Source organism: Hemibagrus wyckioides, linkage group LG17, assembly GCF_019097595.1.
Source record: "Hemibagrus wyckioides isolate EC202008001 linkage group LG17, SWU_Hwy_1.0, whole genome shotgun sequence".
Lineage (NCBI taxonomy): Eukaryota > Metazoa > Chordata > Actinopteri > Siluriformes > Bagridae > Hemibagrus > Hemibagrus wyckioides.
In genome coordinates this window covers 12,460,830-12,481,007 of record NC_080726.1, presented here as the reverse complement: position 1 = coordinate 12,481,007, position 20,178 = coordinate 12,460,830, and the positions used below count along the sequence as shown (strand labels likewise).

At 40.4% G+C, this 20,178-nt stretch overlaps 2 protein-coding genes and 1 pseudogene across 2 annotated transcripts; all 3 read left to right on the top strand.

Annotated features, from left to right (window-relative positions):
• The first annotated feature begins 6,208 nt into the window (after positions 1 to 6,208).
• Positions 6,209 to 7,088, top strand: LOC131367725 (olfactory receptor 52K2-like; annotated as a pseudogene).
• Positions 7,089 to 9,780: 2,692 nt separating this feature from the next.
• LOC131367724 (olfactory receptor 52P1-like) lies at positions 9,781 to 10,314 on the top strand. The gene has a single exon (XM_058413201.1). The coding sequence runs from the start codon at positions 9,781 to 9,783 to the stop codon at positions 10,312 to 10,314; it is 534 nt and encodes a 177-aa protein (XP_058269184.1).
• Positions 10,315 to 17,228: 6,914 nt separating this feature from the next.
• LOC131368325 (olfactory receptor 52K1-like) lies at positions 17,229 to 18,433 on the top strand. The gene has a single exon (XM_058414370.1). The coding sequence runs from the start codon at positions 17,486 to 17,488 to the stop codon at positions 18,431 to 18,433; it is 948 nt and encodes a 315-aa protein (XP_058270353.1). The 5' UTR covers positions 17,229 to 17,485.
• Positions 18,434 to 20,178: the final 1,745 nt, after the last annotated feature.

The following is a 20,178-nucleotide window of genomic DNA, read 5'->3' as shown; positions in this document are numbered from 1 at the left end:
TATTTTTGTAAATAATGCTACTTTGTATATCTAACCGATAGTAGGGGTGTGACTGCCATTTCTGTTGGGGAGTGGGTATTTTGTCTGTTTTCTTTGTAGGGAGTTTAGGGAAGGTAAACTTCAAAATCTTTTTGTTTGTTTTTTTGTGTAGGTTAGCTAGTTTCTATCCTGAGGGTTTCTGTTTGTTAATTTGGCCTTGGTCCACCCTGAAGTCCTCTCTGGTTCACTGTATGGTGTATATCACTACATTTATAATATATCCACTTTATTTCACCGCTGTGTGTGTGTCATTACTCTCCCTATGTCTGTTCCAACCCATACATGAATATGTTAAAAACCCAGTGCCTTTTCTCATTCTGTGTGTCCCGACCCTAGACTGGGTCATAACAGAATTGGGGGCTCGTCTGGGATCGGAATAGGGGGAAGGTTTATCTCTTTTTTGGTGCTTCCAGTTTTTTTTTTTTTCTGTTCTTCCAGTATCCAGCAGGTTGAGTGCTGTTTTTTTTTTCTTCTTTGCTTGATTAATACTGCAGCTAGGTCGGTATTCAGAGTATGGTGGCATTTAATTTGGTTACATTTACGTTGTGTCCGACTTTAGAGGAATTTGATAAGTGTCGGAAAGACCGTTTGCTACTGATAGCCGACTTCTTTCATATTTCGGTTCCGCGGGCCGCTAGCAAGAAGGAGGTTAAAACCGCACTGTACTAGGCACTAGTGGAGCAGCAGATCTTACCTGAATGAGAGGTGCTTCCAGGTGTCACTACTCGGCCACCTCAGGCTTCTGGCGCTGCAGGTGCCGATACAGAGCCTGGAGGTTGGTTGGGTGACGAAGCCTACTTTGAGCGGCCTCGGATCGGCTCAGTAGATCCTGGAATGCAGATGGCTCTGAAAGAGTTGGAGTTGGAAATAAAGCGGCAGGAATATCAGACGCAGTTGCTGCGCGTTCGGGAGAAGGAGTTGGAAGCAGAAGGGAGAAAGCTTGACATGGCTGTTCCACATCGGAAGCCAGTGCCTCTTCCACGGAAATTCTGCCTTTCAGCAGCAGCATCCCCTACTCCTGCCGGGGCTGATGTCTCCAGCATGCCAGCGTCACCGCTTGCTCCACTCCCGACCTCACCGTTAAGCCATCCTGCAACATGTTAGCCGACATGTTGGTTTAGTGCCTGTATTTAGAGAAGACGAAGTTGATGCTTATTTTTCTGTGTTTGAGCGAATAGCCACAATGTTAAACTGGCCTAGAAGTTTGTGGACACTGTTATTGCAGTGTAAATTGTCAGGCAAAGCACAAGAAGCCTGCTCAGATTCAGAGTCTGGAATATGAAGTTGTTAAGGCTACTGTTCTTCGCGCATATGAGCACGTGCCTGAAGCTTACAGGCAGAGTTTTAGAAACTCTGGTAAAGTAGACCGCCAAACCTATGTTGAGTTCGCTCACGAGAAATCCACCCTGTTTGAGAAATGGTGTTCAGTGAGTGGTGTGTGCACCTTTGAACAGCTTAAAGAGCTGATTTTGCTGGAAGAATTCAAGTCCTGTCTTCCTGACCAGCTAGTAGTGTATTTGAATGAGCAGAAGATTGACGTACTGTCTAAAGTCGCTGTTCTGGCCGAGGAGTTTGTACTGATTCATAAAACTGTGTTTTCTGCCCCTTTCCCTCATAAGGATGCGTCATTGCGCTCATTAAAGAGTAAACCTCCACAGTCTCGCACATCCACCGGTTCACTTTCAGACATTTGTAAATGTTTTTATTGTCATGAACAAGGACATTTAATTGCTACATGCCCCATGTTAAAACGTAAAAGTACAACGCAGCAAGCTTCAATCAAGAAGGTTAACGCCGCAGATGTATTTTCAGTTTCTGCACCCAGTCCTACTGTTGAGCCTATATTTGAATCATTTGTTTGTTCCAGTCAGGTGTCATTAGGTGTTGGTGATGTGAAGCATCCCGTTAAGATATTGAGAGACACTGGTTCTGCTCAGTCTTTCATATTAGAGGGTGTATTATCCTTTTCAGAAGCGTCGTATGCAGGCAGTGATGTATTGATTCAAGGCATTGAACTGACTGTAATTCGTGTGCCCCTACACAATGTGTATTTGGAAATCTGTTTCTCAGGTCTGGTCAAGGTTGCTGTTCATTCAGCTCTTCTGTTAAGCGGTATTTCCCTCATTCTGGGTAATGATATAGCTGGCAGCAAAATGTATTCCTTACCTGAAGTGGTGTCAGAGCCTGTGAATAGCAGTCCCGATGTTGCTGGCCAGTATCCCTCTGTGTTCCCTGCTTGTGTGTTAACACGTACCCAGCAGACAATGTTGGGTGATGTGGTAGATTTGTCTGATTCTTTCTTATGTCATGATGAGGATTTGATAGACAATGTCTCTAAACCTTCTGCAGATGTATCACCTCAAGATAACAGCAGTGTTGTTAATGTATCAGATGTTGAAGTGCCAACATCACGTGAAAGGGCAGACCCCTCTTTGGCTCACTGTTTCGAATCTGTTGTGGAGAAGTCTGCAGTGATGAATTATCCTTTTGCTTATTGTATTGAGAATCAGGTTTTAATGAGGAAATGGTCCCCTCCCAGTCTTACAGATGGTCAACTGGATGTGTTCCAGGTGGTAGTTCCCTGTTCCCTTAGAAACAAGGTTTTAAACTTGGCTCTGGACATGCAGGGGTTTGAAAAACTTACTTGCAGGCATTGAAGTATTTTGTTTGGCCAGGCATGAAGGGTGATGTAGCACATTATTGCCGAACCTGTCACACATGTCAGGTAGTAGGTAAACCTAATCAGGTCATCCCACCCGCACCACTACAGCCTATTTCTATTCAGACTGAGCCCTTTGAGCGTATAATAGTGGATTGTGTTGGTCCCCTACCAAAGACCCGTTCTGGCAATTGTTATTTGCTGACACTCATGTGTGCTGCTACTCGTTTCCCAGAGGCTATTCCAATGCATACTCTTAAATCTAAGACTGTCATCAAAGCACTCATAAAATTCTGCACTACCTTTGGTATGCCTAAATGTATACAGACAGATAGTGGCTCAAATTTCATGCCACGCCTGTTTACTCAGGTAGTTGGAGAGTTGCAGATTAGTCATCAGGTCTCGCGTGCCTATCACCCTGAGTCACAAGGGGCCCTTGAACGTTTCCATCAGACATTTAAGAACATGTTGCGTTCATATTGTATGGAAACCGGGAAGGACTGGGATGAGGGTGTTCCCCTGCTGTTTGCCGTCCGCGATGCTGTGCAGGAGTCTCTTGGATTCAGTCCCTCCGAGCTTGTGTTCGGTCATGCTGTACGAGGACCATTAAAGGTCCTGCAGGAACAGTGGTTGTCACCAGCATTGGGCCATCAAGAGAGGTCCATTTTAAGCTATGTTCATACCCTTCGTGAGTGTTTGAGGGTAGCGAGGGACACTGCTCGAAGAGCTTTAAGCTCCTCTCAGGCTGACATGATGGAGAGGTTTGACTTTAAGGCAGTTCCCTGTTCATTTAGTGTTGGAGATCAAGTTTTGGCTTTATTGCCAGTGCTGGGTTCTTCTCTTCAGACGAGATTTTTGGGCCCATATGAAGTTAGAGAGAAACTCTGTTATCAGTACACCTGACCGCAAACGTAAAACTCGTATCTGCCACATAAATCTGATAAAGAAATACCATGCCCGCATCTCATCACCTGGGTCAGACTCTGTTTCTCCTGTGGGTCCGGTACTAGCCCTTCATGCAGACGATAATATCACCCCTTCAGAATACAGATGGTCTGTATCTTGGTAGGTATTGTGTTTCTTCTGTTCGCCTACCTAACTCTGAGGTGTTGCAGCATTTGCCCAAGAAATTAGCAGGGTTGTCTATATCTTTCCAGGAGGATATCAAAGCCCTGATTGCAAGATTCCCTGGTCAGTTTGCTGACATTCCATCTCGCACAACGTCAATAGAGCATGACATTGATGTAGGTGATCAGGCTCCTATTAGGCAGCACCCATATAGAACCACCCCAGCTAAGCAAGAAATTATGAAGCAAGAAACAGATTACTTACTTGAACATGGGTTAGCTGTCCATAGTGTGAGCCCTTGGTGTTCACCATGTATTCTACTGCCTAAGGCTGATGGCTCATATTGCTTTTGTACTGATTATCGAAAAGTGAATGCTATCACTAAACCTGACTCTTTCCCGCTTCCTAGAATGGAGGATTGTGTTGATTGTGTTGGCACAGCCAGATACACTAGCAAGCTCGACCTGTTAAAAGGTTATTGGCAGGTACCCCTCACTCCAGGGGCATCTGAGGTTTTCGGAATGCCCCCTCCACCTTTCAAAGACTCATAAATTGTGTATTGGGGGAGGTCCCGAATTGTGCTGTTTACCTTGATGATGTGGTGGTCTACACTGATACATGGGACATTGTGTTTAGATGACTCTCTGAGGCTTCCTTGGTATTGAATTTGGAAAAATGTGAATTTGGTAAAGGTGTGGTTTCTTATCTTGGGAAAATGGTCGTGCAGGGTATGGTGAAACCTTTGGATGCTAAAGTCCAAGCTATTTGTGCATTTCCTGTTCCTTATACAAGATGAGATCTGTGACGTTTTCTGGGTATGGCTGGGTACTGTCACTGTTTTTGCGAAAACTTCTCTGACGTTGTTTCACCCCTCACCAACTTATTACGCTAGAGTGTCTTGTTTAAGTGGTCTCCCGTGTGTCAGTCTGCCTTCGACTCTGTGAAACTCCTACTAACCAACTCTACAGTTCTCTCTGCACCTGATATGTCCAAGCCATTCAAGCTAGAAGTAGATGCCAGTGGTGTCTGTGCTGGTGCTGTGCTCATTCAGGAGGATGACCATGGTGTGGACCACCCTGTGTGCTACTTTTTGAAGAAATTCCTGAAGCACCAGCTTAACTACAGCACTATCGAAAAAGAGACCCTTGCATTAATAATGGCCTTACAGCATTTTGAAGTGTACCTTGGTGACAGTCCTTCATGTGTCTACGGACCACAACCCCTTAGTATTCCTACACCAATGCGTAACACCAATCAGAGGCTGATGCGCTGGTCTCTAATTGTCCAAGGGTTTAATTTGCTTATCACCCACCGTAAAGGTACTCTAAATATAGTTGCTGATACTCTGTCTCGCTGTTAATGTTTTTTTTTTGCTGTTGTCCTGCTGGTTGTGAACCAATGTAGTAGGTTCACTTTTGTGTGTGGGGGTGTTACAACCCGGGAGGCACAGGTTGTGTTGTGTGTCCTGTCCTGTGTTTTGTGCTTGCTTCTTCAGATGGTCCACTCTGTACTCCAGCCCGGGCTTTTCAGATGATCCAGCTACTCCACCTCCAATCAGAAATGGCGACCCTATAAAGCCGGGATGGAGCCAGCACCGGCAGCTTCTTTGCTCATCAGAATCTGGTGGTTGTGTTGGGTGTTCTGTGTCATGGTTTTGTTGCTTTTGCTAATCCGGTTTGATCCTTGCCTGTCTTGACATCGAGTTTGATCCATGCCCTATTTTTGTGTTGGTTGCCTCGGTCATGTATATATTTTTGTAAATATTGCTACTTTGTATATCTAACCCGGTAGTAGGGGTGTGACTGCCATTTCTGCTGGGGAGTGGGTATTTTGTCTCTGTTTTCTTGGTGGGGAGTTTAGAGAAGGTAAATGTCTTTATGTTTGTTTTTTTTTGTGAAGGTTAGCTATCCAGAAGGTTTCTGTTTGTTATCTTGGCCTTGGTCCACCCTGAAGTCCTCTCCGGTTCACTGTATAGTGTATGTATATCACTACATTTATAATATATCCACTTTATTTCACCGCTGTGTGTGTGTCGTTACTCTCCCTATGTCTGTTCCATCCCATACATGTATATGTTAAATCCGGTGCCTTTTCTCACGCTGTGCATCCCAACCCTAGACTGGGTCGCAACAACAGCAAAATGCTACAGCTGGGTGTGAACCCCTCTTCTGGGTCAAACTAAGCAACAGTTGGTAAATCTGGCACTAGAAATGTAGATACACATTTCAACCTAAATATTACCAACATATTTTTATTACCGACACAACTATGGTAATATTTTTCAGAGAGCATGCATAAAAATGAGACGGTGAAATACAGTACACATATGTGTGAATGGGAGGGTAAGCAGTGAATCAGCGGGGCTTATCCATCATTGTTTCCACACAAGAAAAAGACACCCACAAGGGACCGCAAGAATAGTATATAGTGGCAAACACTAAAATGTTTCCCTGGACCCTTCTATCCATTCCCTATCTTATGTTTTTAATGTCTACTACTTTAAACCTTATACTCATATATTTAATTATATCACAGAGGGCTTCACTCTCCTATGTGTATATTAATTGGTCTTATGGCAGTTGTGGACCTCTTTATGCCAATATTTTGCATACCAAATATGCTGCTAAGTTTCTTATTAAACTGGAAAGGAATTTCACTAGAGAGCTGTTTGGTGCAAATGATTTTCATTGATTGTGTTGGTACATTTCATTTGACAATACTGCTATCGATGGTTTTTTTTTTTTGCTATATGTAGACCTCTTTATTACCACAAAAACATGGGAATGGCAAATTTTCTGAAATTTATTATTTTTCCAGTTATCAGAAATGTGTTCTTAATTACCACAATGGTTTCATGGGCTGGAAAATTGACTTTCTGTGCAACAAATGAGATAGATCACTGTTTTTGTGAACACATGGCATTAGTTCAGCTTGCATGTGGGGATATTTCGATTAATAATGCATTAGGGCTTTTGGCTATTTTTCTTACAACAACTGTTTTTTATTTTAATTACAATATCATATATAATAATACTTTCTTCTGTTCAAAGATCTGGCAAATCCTGTTTAAAGGCTTTTAACACCTGCATTACTCATATTATAATCATGATAATTAGTCTGGTTTTTGCTTTGATTGCCTATGTCATACAGAGTAAGAAACAAGTTCTCTCCTTCTAGCTGTGTCTTCATGAGCACAATGTACTTGCTCTTTCCAAGCTGTTTTAATCCAATTATTTATGGAATAAGAACCAAAGAAATAAGAACAGTTTCTGGGGGGCTTGAACCACTGCCTGTTTGCCTTTACAGGCCAAGGTGCCCTTAGAGAACGCTAAAGATTTTTCGACTCCACTCCGGGTTTTACTTTTCTCGCACGCTCCCAAGCAGCCGCAGTCTCTCAGTCACTCGACGCACTCTGCTCCGCTATTTCTCACTCAGTCCCAAGCAGTCAGTCACACCGTCACTCAAGTCGCCCAGTCGACAGGTATATAAAATACGAAAATAGTATTGTTTTAAAAGTATTATTTTGATACACTGTTTATAGTTCTGTTGGTAATGAATTGTTTTTGTTCTTGGTCTTTTGTTAGTGCAGTTAGTAACAGTGTTACAAAATCTTCACGTCTTTAGAAGGTCCAATAAAATTATTATTGGACGCGATCTGATTTATGATGAAGCACATAATGCTGCATATAGTCTTTGTGAGTTTTACGGTTTTCAGGAGGAGGAGGAACAGTTGCAAACTGAGCTTAGAGTTTTCCACTCTTCATACACATGCTCACAAAGTGCCCATGCAATGCTGAAAACATTCAAAGAGTTTGATGCCCATATTGTGTTTCCAACACTTTTTAAGCTGCTGAAAATCTGAAAATCAACAATACCAGTCTCAACAGCCACTGTAGAACACTCATTCTCAAAGATGAAGCTGGTAAAAGCTAAACTTCGTAATCTGTGTGGACAAGAATGACTCTCTGATCTTCTGCTTCTGGCCATCGAGAAGGACATCCCAATCGTAAAAGATGAGGTTATCAAAATCTGGTTATCAAAAATGGTACCAAACAGAAAGGTTTTGCTGTGAAATTAAGAGATACTGAGAAACAAAGAAAAACATGTAAAAAGTTCATGGTATTATCAGAGATAATTTGCATAATAATGTGCATTCATAATTTATCATTAAAATGTCTACAATAAAGACAGAAAATTATTATATAGTACATAACATTCTACACATGCTGTATCGGCATCACAATTGACTACGTATAAATGCACAATATAATCACACTCTCCGCTGTCACCCAAATGAGGATGGGTTCCCTTTTGAGTTTGGTTCCTCTCAAAGTTTCTTCCTCATGCCAGCCTAGGTCTAACTTCTCTATGCTGCAATTTTATACCATCTTCTGGCTGCATGGACAGGACATAAAGTGGAGGTGTCAAAGCTGTAGGGGAAGGTGGTGAGAGAGAGGAACAGGCTAGAACAACTTTTCTGTTATGCTTTGAATCAACAGACTTTTTATTTGTATTTTTAAATTTTTGTTGTTTCCCAAATCGGTTTCATTTCAATCCATGTCTTTAATGCATTGGTCATATACTTATAATCCCATTAAGGGTCACCATATCCATTAAAGACGAGAAATTTAGCTATGTTTAAGTCATCCTCTTCAAAAGATCCTTCTCGAGGATGGGATGCCACTGTTTCTACCCCTCGTTCCAACCTGCTAAGTTATCAATAGAAGGCGATCATACATCCAATCATTGGGAGTTTGCTTAGAATGGCCACTTCCATCCATTGTTACAATACACACAAAATACAAAGAAAAGACAGTGACAATACAGACACAAAAGACAAATTTGAGGAGCTTGAGCAGTTCAAACAGCAGGACAAAGTTACATGTGCACAACCTCCCGCCGAAGCAGGGAACAACAAATGCTACTGATGAAGTGGGGAATGAACAAATACTCCCACCAAAATGGGAATGAATGAATACTCCCTCCAAAACAGGGAACGAAAGAATACTTCCGCCGAAAGGGGGAATGAACAAATCTTCTTGTTACAACTTAGCCAGGATTAACAATCAACTCCATTTCAGTTTTTTCTTAAACGATTGATGTGCCAATAATTCTAAACAGAAATACCCTAGCAGAAACGCTATATGTTATGATTATGAAATCTGTGTAATATTTAACAAATACAATTTTACCTCCATCTGGCTATCCTGGATGAGTCCCCAGAGAGCTGATAGAAGTGGGCTACAGGTGGGCTAACGACAAAAGGCATTGTCCATGGATAACAATAGGCATTAACGATAGACATCAAAGGTGTCAACAGAGGTGGTGGCAGATATCTTGTCTTAAACAAAAGATATCCCGGTCATAAGATAAGGTCATATACAAAAGACATCATGGATCAGCACAGACCATGCCAAGATATATAAAATAAATATATATCTGGGGAAAAGGCAGCAAAGTAAGTTGTGCTAAATGAGCAAGATGTGGGATAGATCTTTATTTAGAAGGATTATTGCAGGATCTGTTCCTCCAAGTGCACCAGACCTTTTAAAGCTGGGAAGCTGCATCCTATCTATTTTGCATCTGGTGTTAGGAAGAGTAAATGAAGAAGTTTTTTTTTTCTTTTCTTTTTTTTTCTAAAAATACCCATCAATAGTTAGCAAGCAAAAGTTTTCCATAAACAACTAAATTGGTTCCCTAAACAACTAAATTATCTTGCAAAAAGTATTGTTTAAGTAGCATGAGATTAGGTTAATATATTAGTAATTTTTTGTCTATATTAATATTGTCTATATTAATATTTCAAATAATAAGAAAATATTCTTTTATAACAACTTTTATGAATTCCATATTGTTCATATATTTACATATGTGGTGGCTGATCTAAATTCTAGGAAATTTGCAATCCCAAGATAATGTTGACTCCTGTACAAAATGTTTCATTCACAACTTTTACACTTAATGGTTTTCATGATTTGGGAGAATGGCGGCCGATCCTAACCTTTTCCTATGTTATGTTTTTATTGTCTTCTACTGCAAATCTCACAATCATATATTTACTCTATTACAACAAATATATGGAAATGGCAAATTTCATTATTTTTCAAATTATCAGAAATTTGTTTTTTATTACCACACTAGTTTCTTGGGGTGGAAAATTGACCTTTTGTGCAACAAATGAGATAGATCACTGTTTTTGTGAACACATGGCATTAGTTCAGCTGGGATGTGGAGATATTTCCATTAATAATGCATTAGGGCTTTTGGCTATTTTTCTTACAATAACTGCTGATTTTATTTTAATTACAATATCATATATAGTAATAATTTCTTCTATCCTGAGATCTGGCAAGGCCTGTTTAAAGGCTGTTAACACCTGCATTACTCATATAATAGTCATGACAGTTAGTCTGGCTTTTGCTTTAATGGCTTTTATGTCATATGGAATAAGAAACAACATTTCTCCCACTATCCGCATCTTCCTGAGTACAATGTACTTGCTTTTTCCAAGCTGTTTTAATCCAATTATTTATGGAGTAAAGAAATAAGAGACCGGTTTCTGAAATTCATGAACCATTTGAAAGTTTTTCCAAAGTAATCATATAATGTATATAGTATCGTGTTAAATACCCTTTAAAACAACTAAGTTACTTTATGATAAAAGATCAGTCTTGTCTTTTATAGAAATTTAAAAGGTTAAATAAAATAAGAATTTGAATAAATAAATAAACAAATGAAAATGCTTACAACTGAAGGTGAATTCAATTTCATGCAGTGGTTGTTGCATGTGGATTGATTGTAACACTGAAAAAGTTTCAGAACTTTTGTTGCAGTTTATATGGCACTGGACAACAGGTGATAAATAGCTAATGTGCAGTGCATCTTTTCAAACTGTTGCTTATGCATCATCAGAGGGCGACTAATGCTGGAAAAAGATGCTCTCTCCTGTAAACATACAGTTCACAAATGCCAATACCTGGCTAACGGTGTTCTAATTTTGATCTCATGGACTGCTGGCCACAGACATTGTATCTGTAACATTTTGATGATTCAAGCTTGTGCACTCCCAACAACAGGTGAATGCTCTATCCTCGGTTCTTGCTTATCAGATGAAGTATCAGTGAAACCATTACTGCATCCAAATATGGCTTGATTGCTGTTTGTTGGTTCAAAGGGCCTGAGATCTGAAGATATGCTGATATTCACATGCCAGACTCTTAAAATGCAAAACACTGAGCTTTTTCAACTGTTTTGCTCTGCCTGAGTGGGGAAAAATTCACAGGTATTCACTCATCAGGAGAGTTCAACTTCCCAGTCCTATCAGGACAGTGCTTCTATAACCAATAAAAAATATACTTATTTTAAAAATGTTTTATTAACTACTCAGAAACTTTTATCATACAGGAAGGATGGGGGATAATTCCTGTGGGGGTACTGTGTTAATATATTTCTGTAAACTTTTGTTGAGCTCTCAATCTTTAGCTAGCATGCTACAGTTATGGTGTTGGTCATTAAATACATGCAACTGAAGTAAATTGTAAATAAATGAAATTGTCTGTATCTGGTAGCTGGTGAATATATATTAACTAGGTAGTTACACATCCAACTTACATATAGTTCCATCTTGATAAATGTTTATAAATATCACTATCACTGTCACTATGATTCTTGCCTAAAATTAAGGTTTGGAATTCTTTAGTAGTAGCATGGCTTTTGTGTTTTCTCCAGGTTGTTTCTGCATAGTATGTCTGTTTTGGTCCAAATCATGATAGATATTTTAGAAATACACTTTCTGCTGGATTTCATTCACAGTTCATACAAAATCAGTACCACTCTTGAAACTAAACACCTAGTCTTGCTCAGTAAGAGGCATATTTTTTTAATAGGTCCAACATGCTCCTTCACAGCCCACACTCTAACTCTAGTTATAATGCACGAAAAAGCTGCCAAAGCAGTCATGTTCTGTATGTAACCCAGGTCCCTGAGAAATGAATGAGACGCTAAGTCATGGCTTGTTGCTATGGGAACACACCTTCTATGCCCGTTTCGAGCCCTCCAATGACAACACAGAGTGCGCACACACACACTGGGACCACCCAACCCCCCTTCTCCCCTCCTACTGTATCATCATCTGTGGTACACAGAGCACTGAGGAAGATCAACCCCCACAAGGCAGCAGGGCCAGACAACATCCTTGGGCAGGCCCTCAGAGCTTGTGCTACGGAACTGGCTGATGCACTCACTTCCATCTTCAACCTCTCCCTCAGTCAGAGTACGGTACCCACCTGCTTCAAGACCACAACCATCGTCCCCCTTCCCAAGATTAGCCACCCAACCTGCCTGAATGATTACAGACCAGTAGCACTTACTCCAATCATCATGAAGTGTTTTGAGAGAGTGGTGCTGACCAACACTCAGAGCAGTATACTGGACACATTAGACCCCCTGCAGTATGCATACTGGCTCAAAAGGTCCATCTCAGATGCCTTTGCTGCTGCCCTCTATATTTTCCTTTTTCATCTGGAAGATAAGGAAACCTACATCAGGATGCTCTTTATCAACTACAGTTCTGCCTTCAACATGGTCATTCCCCATAAGCTCAACCACAAACTGTTCGCACTAGGACTACACCCCACGCTCTGCGACTGGCTTCTGAACTTTCTGACTGGCAGACCGCAGTCCTGTCAGGATTGGAAACAGAACCTCAGCCACCATCACAACAAACACTGGCACCCCACAGGGATGTGTTCTTAGTCCCATTCTCTACACACTGTTCACATATGACTGCATCGCATCCCACAAAGACAACATCATCCTGAAGTTTGCTGACTTGCTACACTTTGCTACACTACAGTGATAGGACAGATCACTGTTGGGGACGAAGTGGCCTACAGGAGGGAGGTGGCCAGTCTTGTGATATGGTGTGAGGACAACAACCTCACCCTCAACACAGACAAGACAACCAAGAGCTTGAAGTGGAGAGGGTGAGCAGCTTTAAATACCTGAGGGTCCACCTCAGCGAGGACCTCACATGGACACTCAACACCACCGAGCTGGTTAAGAAGGCACAACAGCGGCTGTACTTCCTGAGAAGGCTGAGGAGCTTTGGCATGTCTATTAAGATTCTCAACAACTTCTACAGCTGTGTTATTGAGAGTGTCTTAACCAACTGCATCACCGTGTGGTATGGCAGCACTACTATGAGGGACCGCAAACGTCTGCAGACCATTTATCATCGCAGAGTCCACAGGAGTGCTTCCTCCATTCTTAAAGACCCCACCCACCCCCAACATGGACTGTTCACACTCCTACCCTCAGGACGGAGGTACAGGAGAGTGAAATGCAGGACCATCAGATTAAGGGACTCCTTCTTCCCCTCAGCAATTAGACTTTTAAACAGGTAGCCAGAGGACATAGTCTAGTTTCATCTATCTCATAGATCAGCTGAACTTGAAATTGCACCTCTTCATATTGCACATTTGTTAATATTACTGCTGTTATTATATCAAGGAGTTGCATCTCACTGCAAATTGTTAATGTTAATGCTACCTCTATAAATATCCACAGTTGCATTCAGTTCACACATTGTAAATGTTGCTGCTGCTGCTATTACCATCTACATCTGCTATTACCATCTGCAGTTGTATTCAATTTTTGCACATACTACAGTAATATTGTTTTGCACATAAGTAAATATTGTACACTTGCACATACATAGTCTATATCTAATTCCAGACCAAATAAAGGGTGGTCAAGTGGTGGACATAGGCGTCCATAGTCAGGACCAAGCACAATGGACAACTGGCTGCAGTGGGCACTTGGGGATGCATCCTTCCCTGGGATACAAAATAAACTAGACCATACCTGGAGTAAACTTTGAACAGGAGGGGGTGGTACCTTACCCCTTTTAGAGATGTCAAGGCTAAGAGGAAAGCTGTTTTTAGGGCCAGAAACATCTTAGAGGCTGACTCCATGGGCTCAAAGGGGGTTTCTTTCAGCAACTCTTGGACCACTGAGAGGTCCCAAGAGGGGAAATAAGTGGTCCCAGGGGGTGCCTCTAAAGGAGGCTCCAAGGATAAGTATGTGACTTACAGCAATGGCTGCATGTAAACTTTCAATGAGGAGGGTGTTAGACCCTCAGAGAGGTGCATCTGCAGGGATTGCAGCACTGTACCAACAAAGCAGTGAACTGCGTCCTGTTGGCACTGATTGCAGTAGAGGCAGAATAGCCTCCATTATAAAGGGTTCAATCTCCTCATGGAGGGAGCTGTAGCATTCAATATGGTCACCACAACCTCGGCTGTGAGACCAGAGTCTATGAGCTGGTCCCTCTCTGGGTTCCTTTTCTTGGAGCGGGGATGGAAAATTGCTCCTTGCATCTGAGAGAGGAGATCAGGTCTGCAAACCAAACTCGAGTGGGCCAGCATGGAGCCACCAGCAAAAGGCAAGCTCAATTTAGCTCAGTTAAAATTGGATGCAGAAAAATGGTTCTCTCTGGGCATAATGAGGAACCAACTGTAAAAAACCTGAAGCTCTCTTTGGATGGGGAATGCATTCTATGGCCCCTTGTCAAGAAGTTCCAGCTGGAGGTACAAGGCTTGCTCTGTGCCAACAATAGTGTGTGACAGGCCTTGAAAAGAGAGGCAAACTGGATTCTGTACCCTTTCTGGTATCCAAAACCCACTGTGACATGTTTAGCAGAGGTTTCCAAACTGCCAAATGGTCTGATAGAGACACAAACCTCATTGTTTTCCCACTTCATCAGTGCCCTGAAACAATGTGCTGGCAGCGGCCATCCCATCCCTAAAAACTGTTGGGGAAGTCGGGGAGGGAATATGCTGGCATAACCCCAGAGTTTAAGCTCCCTTAAACACTAGCCCTTTACACAGCATTGCTAAAAGCAAGTGATAGCTGTCCAACATCTCTTCAACCCCAGGAAGTGCCACATTCCTGTGCTCACTGAGGTCCACGACTGCTGAATAATTGTCGGAGGCTGGAGTAAACATGTGAGCAGAGCTCCAAAAAAGGCGAGAACAATTGGCCAGAGAAGAACAAGCTGGCTTCCACCCTGGAAGAGGATGCTGCAACAAAATATTTACCCTATGACAACTGCTCGAAGAACGCATCAGGTGCGGAAGAAGGCTTGTTGCTGTGTTCATCGATTTCGCAGCTGCATTCGATAGTGTCTATTGTCCGGCACTTTGGAAAACACTATCCGTGGAGGACATACCAGAAAAAATAATACATCTTCTACAACAAATGTACGAGGGATCAGGAAGCTTCATCCGTGTCAATGGAGAAATATCACCTCTGCTTTACAACGTTGTTGTCGATGCTATAATGAGAAAAGTGTTTGCCAAACACTGGAGAGTTGAATTTGGTATCAAGAGAGAGGCTTACCCGTATGAGGTAACCATCTATACTGAGAAAACCAAGGTGCTCAAGACAGATGGCTCACAAGTGACAGCAGCCTTCGGATATCTGTCAACATTGCTACCAAAGTATGAATATCGATCATTAATACTGTTGGTGCTGTTATATAGCACAAAATCATGGACGTTGCTGCAGGCAGACTTGGAAAAGCTTGAAGTCTTTCAAATGCAGTGCTGGTGTCGAATGGCTGGAAAGTACAATGTAAAGCTCCAAAGAAAACGTGGATGAAGCAAGTTGAAGAAGACCTGACAAACCAAAGACTTACACCAGCAGAAGCAAAAGAAGTGGCCCTCAACAAGCAATGATGGCGGGAAATTTTATACAATGTTCAAAAGCATGTAGCACCTACAGCAGCATAATGGCTACGCGGTAAACACCGCATCCAGATGTGAGCTACAGGAACATCAGTCAGGAATAAGCTAGCCTGGAGCTAGCCTATTGCTTTGTGTTAATTCTGGTGGGTTATGAAGAATAATGTATGGAGGCAGTGTCTCATTGCATTTCAGAAGTGTGTTGAACAAAATTTTGAGTGTCTGAAGCACAAGTTTTGATTAACAAACTTGAATTATAGTATGTGAATTAGTAGGGGTTAAATCTATTTGCACCATTATTTACCATTGCCAAACAGGTGGACTGTTCGAACAGTTTAATCAGGCAATAAAAAACATGATTCATTAATTAGTTCATGATGATTCATGGACTTGAGATAAGTGGCTTGAGCCCCTGTTGTTTGCAGTATGAGTGGTTCTGTAAGACTCCATTGGGTTTTCCTCATTCAGATTACTCTTCAAGTCCATACCCTGAATAGCATAAAGCGTCTAATATGTCTATAGGCCAAAATAAAATTGAGCTCCAAATTTCTCTGTCTGACAAGGGTTCTTTGACATTACCTGGTGAGACAGCAAAGTTAACTTCCACCAGACTTAGAGGTCTGGTGAATGGATAGAATTGAAGCACTACAATTATAGCACTTCGGCCATGGTACCTGTGGTTTTGTAATGGTATCTCCCAGGAGGGAGTGTCTGGGAAATATTCAATTCACCAATCTTTCTACCTTCTATCTTATGAAACAGTTTAAGCAAAACATTTGTGTTTTCTAAACCAAAAATGTTATCTAGGCTACAACTGACAAAAAATTTCAATTAAATTGCCCTCTGAAATAGCCATGAGCTTCACCAATGTACTCAAGCCCTGTGAACAAAACAAGGCCTTAATCAATGAAAGGTGTTAATCATTTATCATTTATAATCCAAAAGTAATTTTTAGCTCTTTATTTTTGCTTTTGGATCCTTTCATGTGAATTGTTCATGTGAATCTTGAATCTTCATATCTTTATAAAATAATACAATTTTGAAGAAAATCAGTGACAGCCCTGAGAACTGAAACCTTACTAATCTTGATTTTTTTAATAGTGCAATATGCCAAATATTGCATGCAAACAGAATAGCTGTAGAATACAAGGTCAGCTGCCTGACACTTTCTGAAGGCCTAAATGGATAAGGATTTGTATTTTCATTTGTACACCAAGCATGTGCATGTATTTATTTATTTATTTATTTATTTATTTATTTATTTATTTATTTACTTCTTTATTTTTTGTTTGTTTATGGTATTAAGACTACTGCTCATTTTTATCCAATTCATTATTGCACCTTAGGTAGCAAAGGAAAATAAGGCCAGTGCTGAAGCATAATTTTCTTATCTTATCTTAAGGAGTTAAACAGGACTTGCTTTTCCATGTCATTCTATGACTCTGGTAAAAGCCTGTAGGAATAAAGCAGAGCCTCATGAGAACATAACATGTATATAGAGACAGAGAGTAGTGTTACGGTTTTACATGTGCCTAATTTTCAGATGTATCATGCATGGGATTTTGCCCTTTCTATTCTTCAAAATCAATGTTTCTTATGATCTTTGCACAATACAGGGTATGTGAATTTGTTCACAACTTTTTTGTAAACAAATTCACTTCAAAACTGTAAAATTGTTCGATTTCTCTTTGACACAGTATTGTATGTTTGTAGAAAAACATATTCTATTCATTTGTTTATTTATTGTGACACAATCAATGAAACTGTGTCTTGCTATGTGTAGGAATAGCAATAATCATTAGATATTATATATATAGAATGGATTTGTATTATCCTTGACATATAACAGATAATACTGGTGCTGTGCTAGAATTACGCTTGTTAATATTATGCCTTAAGACCTAAAATGTAATTATTGCTAGCAATCCTGCCTTAATAGTGCTGTTCAGAAAATATTGTTTTAAGACTGAGCAGCATGCAAGATTTTTTACCACAAAATACTTCATATACAACGTTTAAGCTAAATGGCTTTCTGGCCTTGGGAGGATGGAGACCCATATTATCCATACCATATTTCTTCATGTTTTTACTGTCCACTACATCAAACTCTATTATAATTTATTTAATCGCATCTCAGAAGAGTTTACATTCTCCAATGTATGTTTTAATAGGGTTTATGAGTGTTGTTGACTTATGTTGGCCAATATTTTTTGTGCCAAGTTTGTTGTTAAATTTTTTATTTGAGTGGAATGAAATTTCTCTAGTGAACTGTTTAATACAAATGTTTTGCATTCAGATTATTGGTGGATTCCAATCTACTACACTGGTGTGGATGGCACTAGATCGGTTCTTTGCTATATGCAGACCACTTTATTATCACAAATACATGGAACTTCAGAGCTTTCTGAAGTTTATTATTGTGCCACTTAGCAGGAATCTGTTATTAAATATAATAATGATCTCTTTGGCTGGAAAATTGAATTTCTGTGCAATAAATCAGATAGATCATTGTTTTTGTGAGCATATGGGATTGGTTCAGTTGGCATGTGGAGATACTTCTATCAACAACTTAATTGGCCTTGTATCCACTTTTCTTATACCAACAGGAGATTTTATTTTTATTACTGCATCATATATAATAATCTTTGCTTCTGTCATGAAATCAGGAAAAGCCCACTTGAAGGCTATCAATACTTGTATTACACATATTATTGTCATGACAGTTAATTTAGCATTTGCCTTGATTGCTTTTATGTCATACAGAATAAGAAATAATTTTCATCCCAATATTCGTGTCTTTCTGAGTACTATGTATGTACTATTCCCAAGCTGTTTCAATCCAATTATTTATGGAGTGAGAACAACTGAAATAAGAAAACAGTTTTTTAAATTGCTGAACAATATCAAAGTCTTACCTCAGTAAGCTGTATCATGGCCGATGCTGCGCTCTGATGCGAAGAAAGAATTTCACTGTGCCGTAATGTATATGTGACAAATAAAGGCTATTTCTTTCTATTTCTAATATACTGAAGTAGGATGGTGTAATAATTGCAGCTTTGTTTTGGTGTGCCTTTTATCTATTTTATCAAATAACTGTTGTCTGAAATGATTAAATGTCACTGTGCATGGGATGAATTCTGAACGCAAATACTGAAATTATAATGTATTACCAATAGTAAATATACAATTAAAAATGTAATATGATGATATATAATAATTGTATATTTTACAATTGTTTATGGAACAATTGTGCACAATAGATCTTTACAGTCTATAAAAAAATAATATTTTGTATGAAATACAAATACCATATTTAATCCAAATGAAGTGATTTTAAGAAACAGTGATGAGATGGGTAGTTAGATTCTTTGGGTGCCCAGCTACCCCACCCTTTGGTTAAGAAGAGTATGCAAATCCCAGTACTATAATTTAAATCTAAACTGTTCTTCAGCGAACATAATGGTTTATGCATGTGTATAAATATTTGTATATTAAAGTCCATTTTGCTGGTTTAAAAGCCTTACTGTGTAATTTATATTACACAGAATATAACAGGAAAATACTTTGCTTTATTTTGAGGCTTGTAGAAGCTGATAAAATGCTAGGTATTTATTTGAAATATTTACAGTTAAATTACAGGGGCTGTCCAGTATTTTCTCCCAAAATAGATTATTTGAAGCTATTAATTATCCCCTCTTGATCTTTATTCATAATACTGACTAATAAGCACATGTTTTCATGAATACAATTTTCCAACCTCAGTGAAGGATGCCCTGTTCCTGGTCACTGTGGTGCACAATTTTGTAAACTATTTGCAGATAATAGCTTCAGCAGTCAGCAGATCTTTATTTAGGGTTGTTCAGAATAATTTAATTGATAAAACACAAATCAACAAACTTTGGGGTGAACAACAGCAGAAGACCACATCATGTTCAACTCAGCCAAGAACAGGAATCTACACCAGGTTACGTACGTAACCGGGTTCCCTGAGAAGGGAACGAGATGCTGCGTTATGGCTGACGCTATGGGAACGCTTCTATTTGGAAGTTTATCAGCTCTGGTAGGTCATGTGACGTGGAACATGCCAGCAAGACCATAAAAGGGCATCTACGTCACATTACTACAGCTTCTACTTGACTGAAGGAAGCGTGAGTGGATGCCTGGGGTGTGACTAGCGACACAGCATCTTGTTCCCTTCTCAGGGAACCGCATTACATATGTAACCTGGTGTAGTTCCCTTTTGAGGGAACTCGATGCTGTGTCATGGCTGAGGCTATGGAAACATCAATATCAACGCTGCCACACACTGGGAGATGTCTGTCCCAGAGGTTGTGAAAGAGCACAATAGGTGGGGCCAACTTGTGGGGCAGAGGGCAGAAGGCCTGCAGAAAGGCCGGATGACTGGCTTATAGCAGAGCCGTGTTCAGGGTCAGAAACTCATCAGAGGCTGACTCCATTGGCTCAGAGGGCTTGGAGAAGCCCCTCCAGGACCACTTAGACATGATCTACAGGAAAGCCTCAGCCACCTGGCACTGCACAGGAGGTGAGAGACCAGAGAACAGGCACGAGCCTCACAGCAATGGTTGCCACGTATACCTCAATGTAGAGGGTGATAGGCTTTCAAAAATGCGTGTCTGCAGGAACTCTAGCACTGTACTAATAGGGCAG